Below are 8529 nucleotides of genomic sequence, written 5' to 3'. Positions count from 1 at the left end.
TCCTCTCATTTTGACGCTGTGCGTATAAAAGCTGGCAAGCTGAGAGAGCGCTGTGAAACAGTGTGATATTTGGGCTCGAGAGAGGACGGAGCAACAGGTGCACGCGCGCGATGGAAGGATCCGGGAAAGCGCGAGAGAAAGTAAGTGCACTGCGAGACAGAACAAAATAAAAAGTGTTCATCATTTTAAGCATTATTTAAACAAATGCTTAAACAATTTACTCCAGCCTGTGTCTGCAGTTAGGTCAGTGAACTCTCTAGGGATGTAAATGTGTTCCTAATCAGCGGCAAACGTTTGATTCGGTCATTTAAACAGCCTTGCTGATCCTAATCAATTCCCATAGAGCGCACCATTAGCCTCTGACAGTGTCTGACTCACTGTGTATGCAATATCACTTCATTCGTCCCCGTGACGTCACGCGCGAGCAGGAGTTGAAGCAGAAGGCAGGGAAAAGCTAAGTGGTCAAAGGAAGTTGGGCTCTCCTCCCACCCTCCCTCTCTCCCGCCCCCCTACTCTAATACATCTCATACATATTACCAAACCTTTAATCTGACGGTACACATCACAAAGTCACTCTCTAGGCTCGGGCTGCGACGCATTTCCCAGCTCACGTTGTACATTTGAAGCAGGTGTTGAGCGGTGCAGTTCTTGGTTTGGTTTCACAGTTAGTTGCACCAACTTTTCAGAGACCACATTGGGCATATCATCTGAGAAGCTGCATCCATCATCAATCAACAGTCAGACGAAATTTGGATTTTATTTGCTGAAAAACAAGAGGTACATTTGGACACACTGAGAAACTGCAAGAGAAATCAAAGGACCAGCTGTGCACCGCAAATCGGATATTAAATGTATGCTTCGTTTTTCTTCAATCCAAGTCAAAAGTGTTAAGACTCTCCTGGGCCTGAAAAGTTGAACTTTTGAAAGCAGATTTCTCGGAGCCGTGGTCTTCAATATGAGCAAGCCTGCTGGTTCAACAAGTGGTTGTCTGGATATTTTAAATGTCAAATCCAGTGAGTAAACTGCCTTTGCTTTCAGGACTATTGTGTTCTTAGAAATAGCGTGATGTCGAACCAAAATGCAACTTCGTTTTGTTTACGAAATAATAATAAAAAATGATTGAGTATGGTCAATGTGACAAAAATAATATCAGCTCCAAAGAGCTGTCAAACGCATGTCGAAACGTTTACATGCTGTCACACTGTTGTCTGCCTCTACAACACCGATAGCACAATCAAGATTATCTCAATTAAGGCTAAACGTTGTGTATATCAATATCGAATATAGCCTATGTTCAGGTGTTAAAGTCTAAGAAAATCAATAAACGGATGAGCTTGGAACGGCTTAGATAAGTTTGCATTTAGTTGTGGTGTTGTGCTGCTTCCCCATTACATTTTGCAAATAAGTACTGAGGTCTTTTCGAAACTATAAAAATTGTACTACTAAATGTATTCCAACAGTCTTTATTTCATAACTGGTCCCTAGGTATGCGCAAACTATGCATAATGTGTCAAAGCAGATCTGTTTCTCTATTTAAGTTGCTCCGAGTATCTCTTTTGACTCGTGTTATTTCAAAAATGCAAGTGGCCTAAAATTAATCTAAAATGAATGTTTTCATAACATTTCATTTTATAGGATTGCAATTCTAAAAACAATCTAACAAAAAACATTTCTTGAAGAAAAAACTAAATATTTAGTGTAATTCGAGAAGATCTGCATGCTTGTGGTGTTAAAAATGTACACCTCTAATTGACCTTTTAGACTAGAAAAATAAATAAAAATTTGCATGCATGTGAGATTTGACTTTTAAATAATGCAAGAGAATTATTCAAGTAGAATTCAACAAAATAAGGTAACCCATTTACAATTGTTTAAAATGCACAATAGTATTAGTAATGATTTGTAAATAACTGATGATTTGATTATATCGAAAACAATTATTAAATCTAGCTCGGCATAATTTTTATCCAAATGTGTAATTAACTTCAATTCCAGCGGACAAACTAGTAATTTTGTTGAGGCCTAAACTTTTCTTTCCTTATTCAGAAACATAGCCTTAAACTGTTTTCAAGAAGTTCTAGACGCATTTCACTCTATAAATAATTGTCGGGTAACATTTAAAATCTCTTTAGTAATTCTTCTTTACATTATAGGGGTAACATAGCGGCACTTGCACTGTTTGGGTGGTCGAAGACCCATTAAATTTACAGTTTCTCACAACTGCACCTAATCTAGTGCAGCAGGTCCCAGGGTTGATGCTGATTACAGTAATGAAATATGCCATATGTCCTTAAACAATTACAACGAACAATGCATCAGACCGGGACCCCCACAGGGGAAAGTTAAAGACGTGTTCCCTTCCCTAAAACAAATCCGCCTTCAATTCATTATGAGTTTCTTACCAATCCTTACCATTGTGTGCTGTCGAATTATGCGATGATGGCATCTGATCTGGATAGAGAACAGTAGGCCTTCATCGAAATAACAGCTATCTGGTCTGATGGGCTTAATTATCATATAATCACATAAATTACAGAATTTCACAGAATGGGGTAAAATGTTTTAAAACTAAAATTGTAAATGCACTTTTAATCATGCATTTAAAAAAGCGTCTACTGATCTAGCAATTTTCGAGTTTCAAAGCGACAAATGCAACAAGTTGAGTTTTTCTTTATTATTATTCAAGCGCCCACCGTTGGTAATGAAATATTTAATAAAGCTACATTTATATCAAGATTTGACTCGAGAACGTCGCACTTTCTGAAATGTTAAAATAGGAAGGTAGACACAGTCACTTTCACGTCACAATTCACAAAAGTCATTATCATTTCTGTAGAACATCTGCCACGCACAGAAAAGAAATGTGTTTTAACGCATTAAAATGCAGCTTTTTTCCTTCCTTTTCTTGGTTTAAAAAGTCAGAGAGCATGAAGTCGTTTTCCTTCTCCGTCTTTATCGGTCTATATCCGAATTCCCATGCTACACTTTTTGACGGGTCATTGGAAAATCAATGAGCAGGTGGACATATGTCAGTGTAATTACATAGCCGTTTCTCTAAACGACTCCCCCATATACATGCAAATATGCCTCTATTGACAGACTTAAATACAGAAAAAAAAAGTGTTCTGCACACACAAGAAAAATCACAATTTTCATTTACTCCAAGTTCATTTGCATACACTTCATCTGAGTCGCTGAAACTCGCTGGTGCGTATTATTCTCCTCTCCCGTGTCACTCCCTAATCCGCGAGCCTATAGACGGCACGAAGAAAGCAGTTGTCGAGCTTCATTATGAAGCGGGGTTGGCAGCTTGTCGAGACCAGGCCAGTCAGACGAGCCTCAATGGGGAAATCATTAAGTTAACACTCTCCCTAATGTCGCCATTGTGCGCGTCTACTGAACATTGTTTTATGGGACCTGCGATATGACGCTTCCCACCGATGCGCCCTCATTTTAGGCCTACTGTTTATGCATTCCTATAGCCTGACGTATAAAAAGTGCGTCATTTAACACAACATTTTAGCACGACAGTTTGTTTAGCTATAGGACAAAGATTTGGGAAGTGCAAAGCTATACGAGAACTTTCTAATAATTTCAATAATATGATCAGGTGCATTTTTCGTTTCGCGCTCTTTTTGGGTCCTCAGAAAATCAAAGATGTGACACATTTGCGTAAATCTTAATTTAATAGTTGAGAGATAAAAGTATAACATTTTTTTTTTTTTTGGTGAACCACGCGATACTAGGTCTACCCATAAATCTCAAATGGATTTTTCTCAGTGATTTCAAAGAGACATTTTTTAGAGATTTTTTTGACAACTTTAATTACAATTGTCTTCAAATAACCATTTTGTGGTAGGTCTACTGCACAAAAAACAAGATTTTAATTATTTCAATATTTTTTTCAGCAACGGAAACGCTTTATGTAACCTATGTAAAATGTTTTAATAAAGAATCTTTATTTTTTAAGAGTGTTTGGTGACCTCGTGGCGATACATGCAGCCGATAGCCAACAAAATAGCTTCTGTTCGATAGTGTAATTACATGAGCTCGGTCTAAATTGCAACATAGTTAAACATATACTATGCAAATTTGAAGTAAAAAAAAAAGAAAAAGAAAGAAAAGCAAAACATCTGCTATCAGATGATTCTAACATGTATAACTTTACAAAATGTCTTAATCAACAAACAATTAGCAATATGGGTTGTTTAATTTTTTTCACCCATACTATATTTTCTGTTTCTGTTAGGTCGGATTCTGGATATTCCGTGTAAAGTATGTGGAGACCGAAGTTCTGGAAAGCACTACGGTGTTTATGCGTGTGATGGATGCTCGGGATTTTTCAAGAGAAGCATAAGGAGAAACAGAACGTATGTCTGCAAATCTGGCACACAGGTGAGCTATACTAATCAATTACAGCAATGTGTTGGAAGCATAACAGCGTCTGCTAATTTGATCTAAGCAAGCGCGTCTAAGGACTAGATTACACCTCCAGTGATTTTCATAATTGAAAGATTATCCCAGAAGTGAGCCCCCTCCCGCGCCTTTGAGGGCCCTTTGCCCCGTCTAGTGTAACAGGTGTAATCCAATCTAACGCACCGGCAGGACTGGGTGGATTTGGAGAGCGGTAGGCGGGAATGAGACTATTGGCCGTGCGGCGGGGGAGCGAGTCAATAGCCGTCATTACTCTGTCATTCCCACATACCTGTGGAGTGGAGATCAGTGGAGCATATAGCAGAAGAGGCTGTTTGTGTGCCATTAGAGCTAAACGAAATCTAGCCGACTGTATTTCCTTATTCTTTCCTCTTTTTTTCCCACAGGGCGGCTGTCCAGTTGACAAGACACACAGAAATCAGTGTCGCGCCTGTCGCTTGAAAAAATGTCTAGAAGTGAATATGAATAAAGATGGTAGGTTGTAGTATTTCTGTCTGATTTAAACAAATTTATTGATAGCTATAATAGAAAATTATTTCGTAATTATTTATGTTGCATGCAATTGATTTAGGTGTTTTCATGTAGGCTACGGCAAAAATTTTTTTACTTACCACTCGTATAGATTAAATAGTAGGCTATGTTTGTTTTTAGTCCAGATCTAACCTACTTTATAATGCATTTTATACATGAAACGCCTAAGATAAAATTCAAAAATAATTTTGTCATTTTGAAATAGTAGCTAATCAATGAAGATTTTTCTAAAATACACATTTAGCATATTAAAAATTCGTCCACTAGTTGTAATCAACAAGCTGCTTACCAGTTTATTTGTTTATATTTATTTATTTATTTATTATAAGAAAGAGATTATACTTTTGATCATCATGTGTGTTGTACCTCAACAATATAGACTATATAGATTATAGAATTATTAAAACGATTGAATAACTCTAATGAAAGTTACTTATGTCTATTATATTTACAGAAAAATACGTACAATGCAAAAAAAGTTGTCTTTAAAAAGCACCTGAATATTTTGGAAATATTTTGCTACTTAACGTAGGCCTATATGCAATTATTTTTCAATAAAACTCTACTAATACAAGTAGTAGCCTAATTAATGATCTTAAACGCAAGAATCCATCAAAATTAGCAATTGGCTCGTGTTAGGCTACTAATCTACAGATTTTTATAGCATCATTATTAATGACTCTTTTACCAATACAGCTGTGCAGCACGAAAGGGGACCGAGGACATCAACTATTCGAAAACAGGTGGCACTCTATTTCCGAGGGCATAAAGAGGTGAACGGTTCGTCGACCCATTTCCCATCCACGTCTATCCCGGGGCCGCCGTTTTTCACTACAGTCACACAGCTGGAGCCTCACAATCTGGAGTTAAACACGGTCACAAGCACACCGGAAAGACAGGCGATTGTGGGACTTGCCCAGCCCACACCAAAGGTAGCCTATCACATACGATTTAAAACAAATGAATTTATTCATTTAAGGGTAAACTCAAACGCAATTCGTAAAACCCCGCTTATTTCTCGAATACTGTGATTATTTTTTAGTACCCTCATGAAGTTAGCGGCACCCCTATGTACCTGTATGAAGTGGCGACCGAGTCGGTGTGCGAATCAGCCGCGCGTCTGCTCTTCATGAGCATTAAATGGGCCAAGAGCGTTCCTGCCTTCTCCACACTCCCTCTACCTGATCAGGTAAACAGAAGTCTTTGACGTTTTCACGAATTATATGCCAATGTTTAAGTTAAATGAAGCCAATATAGTAAATCAAATGCTTTTAAATTAAATTTAAAGTCGTTAATTAACAACCTTACCTTTATTTAGTTGATCCTTTTAGAAGATGCATGGAGAGAACTGTTCGTGCTGGGCATTGCGCAGTGGGCCATTCCAGTAGACTCCAGTACCCTCCTAGCTGTTTCAGGTAGGGCATATTTACACCGTATTAATGCCTGCGAAGTGCATGGTTGTTAACAAGCTTGCAATTGAATAGCTATTTCAATTTTTTACAACTGCTTACAAAGTTATAGTCGTACTTTTATTACCTGGATTTAATTATTTACATGCCTTTTTGCGAATTAGGAATGAACACCGAGAACACAGATTCCCAGAGGCTCAACAAAATAATTTCGGAGATCCAGGCGCTGCAGGAGGTCGTGACGCGCTTCAGGCAGCTCAGGCTGGACGCGACTGAGTTTGCTTGTCTCAAGTGCATAGTCACATTCAAAGCAGGTGAGACTGTGTATAAACTATATAAAATCTGGTAATTAATACAGCTAAAAACATTATTATTGTAATATTTATCAAAAATTATCTAATCACAGAATGCTTTAAATTGAGATAAACAACCATTCGTCTTTCCTTTCTTGCACAGTTCCAACACACAGTGGCTCGGAACTGAGGAGCTTTCGCAACGCGAGTGCCATTGCAGCACTTCAAGACGAAGCCCAGCTGACTCTTAACAGCTACATTCACACCAGGTACACCAGCACTTTTAGGAACATGAGTAAATCTATACTTCGATCGAAACGAAACAAATCCTGGTCGCATTGCTCTGATTAAAGTTGCAATATATATATATATATATATATATATATATATATATATATATATATATATATATATATATATATATATATATATATATAACGTTAAATACTAAAACATGATGGAGTAATTAAGGGAGCCAGGAGTAAATGTATCTTGTCTTTTCAGATACACCAAAAAACAACTCATTGGATGAACTCAATTTAATTGAGGGCCGGATTTCCGTCCAATAAATTTGTTTAGCACCAACTAAAAAACTATTTACACAATTAAATGCTATTGAGTTGGTCCTACATGATTTTATCAAATAAAAGTTTAACTCAACATTTCCCTCTCTTAATCCAATCCCACGCAAAGCATACTGGGAACTACAAATCCCCTAACCAAGTAGTTGGACCAACACAATTCCTTCATGTTGTCCCAACACAAAAAGCTTAAGTTAACTTAATTTTTTATAAACTTAAGTGGACTGAACAGAGAAATTACAAAGAACTGTGTTGTTTCAGCTCATTTTAAATAGGTACCCTGCTGAAAAATCCAGCTTAAACCAGCCTAGGCTGGTTGGCTGGTTTTAGCTGGTTGACAAGCCTGGTTTTAGAGGGGTTTTGGCCATTTCCAGGCTGGTTTCCAGCTATTTCCAGCCTGGTCTTAGCTGGTCAGGCTGGAAAATGACCAGCTAAATCCAGCTAAAACCAGCCTGACCAGCCTGGTTTAAGCTGGACATAGCTGGTTTAGGCTGGTCTCCCAGACTAGGCTGGTCAAGCTTGTTTTAGCTGGTCGTCTCCCAGCCTGACCAGCTAAGACCAGGCTGGAAATGGCTGGAAACCAGCCTTGATGTGGCCAAAACCCCTCTAAAACCAACCTGGTCGACCAGCTAAAACCAGCCAACCAGCCTAGGCTGGTTTAAGCTGTTTTTTTCAATAGGGTAGTTTGAACAAGCAGCAATCATTTAAGTGTACGACACAAACGAACCAAATCACTATAGTACGAACACACTTTTAGTGGATTCGTATCAATTGAAAAAACCCGCCCTAAAATAATCGTGACTGGGGTGTGAGTCTATACGAAATCACTCGATTAAACAGTGCATTCGTAAAATAGTTAAACATTTCAATATCATCATAATAAATATCAGCGGTTACAACAACTACTATACAGTAATAATTACGAATTTATGCAAATGCCAAGTCGGAGTTTCGAGTACTATCTAAACCAATTGTTGCTTTTCAGGTACCCCACTCAGCCATGTCGCTTTGGGAAACTGCTGTTGCTCTTGCCTGCTCTACGTTCAGTCGGTCCATCCACCATTGAAGAGGTGTTCTTCAAAAAGACCATTGGAAACGTTCCCATCACACGACTGCTCTCCGACATGTACAAATCCAGCGATATATGAGCTACTGAGAGACAGAGAAAACAAAATGTATCGTTGACCTTGGCATTCGCATGGACGCTGGGACGATGTGGACGATACCAGATGTCCTAATGTGACACATCACGCACTTGTCTGGAGAATAAAGCTCTACCAA

General features: G+C 38.3%; 1 protein-coding gene across 2 annotated transcripts; it reads left to right on the top strand.

Moving 5' to 3' along the window:
* Nucleotides 1–943: 943 nt before the first annotated feature.
* On the top strand, nucleotides 944–8396 carry nr2e1 (nuclear receptor subfamily 2, group E, member 1). 2 transcript variants are annotated; one of them, XM_056445362.1, is made up of 9 exons: nucleotides 944–1013; nucleotides 4250–4395; nucleotides 4821–4908; nucleotides 5662–5897; nucleotides 6008–6154; nucleotides 6284–6380; nucleotides 6539–6688; nucleotides 6831–6936; nucleotides 8234–8396. In XM_056445362.1, exons 1-9 carry the CDS (start codon nucleotides 956–958, stop codon nucleotides 8394–8396), a joined length of 1191 nt encoding a protein of 396 aa, XP_056301337.1. In that variant the 5' UTR covers nucleotides 944–955. The 2 variants fall into 2 exon arrangements, with proteins under 2 accessions (XP_056301337.1, XP_056301338.1); XM_056445363.1 differs by having other exon boundaries at nucleotides 956–980.
* The last annotated feature ends 133 nt before the right edge of the window (nucleotides 8397–8529 follow it).

The sequence above is a fragment of the Danio aesculapii genome, chromosome 20, assembly GCF_903798145.1.
Source record: "Danio aesculapii chromosome 20, fDanAes4.1, whole genome shotgun sequence".
In the NCBI taxonomy this organism is placed as follows: domain Eukaryota; kingdom Metazoa; phylum Chordata; class Actinopteri; order Cypriniformes; family Danionidae; genus Danio; species Danio aesculapii.
Note: the sequence above shows the minus strand (reverse complement) of the source record. Positions and strands in the feature narration are given on the sequence as shown.

Bases quoted from the DNA above. Each gene is read 5' to 3' on its own strand.
- nr2e1 (XM_056445362.1), top strand. From the start codon at position 956: ATGAGCAAGCCTGCTGGTTCAACAAGTGGTTGTCTGGATATTTTAAAT. The intron at 5,898-6,007 runs GTAGCCTATCAC...ATTATTTTTTAG, and splicing joins TTGCCCAGCCCACACCAAAG to TACCCTCATGAAGTTAGCGG. The intron at 6,689-6,830 runs GTGAGACTGTGT...TTTCTTGCACAG, and splicing joins CATAGTCACATTCAAAGCAG to TTCCAACACACAGTGGCTCG.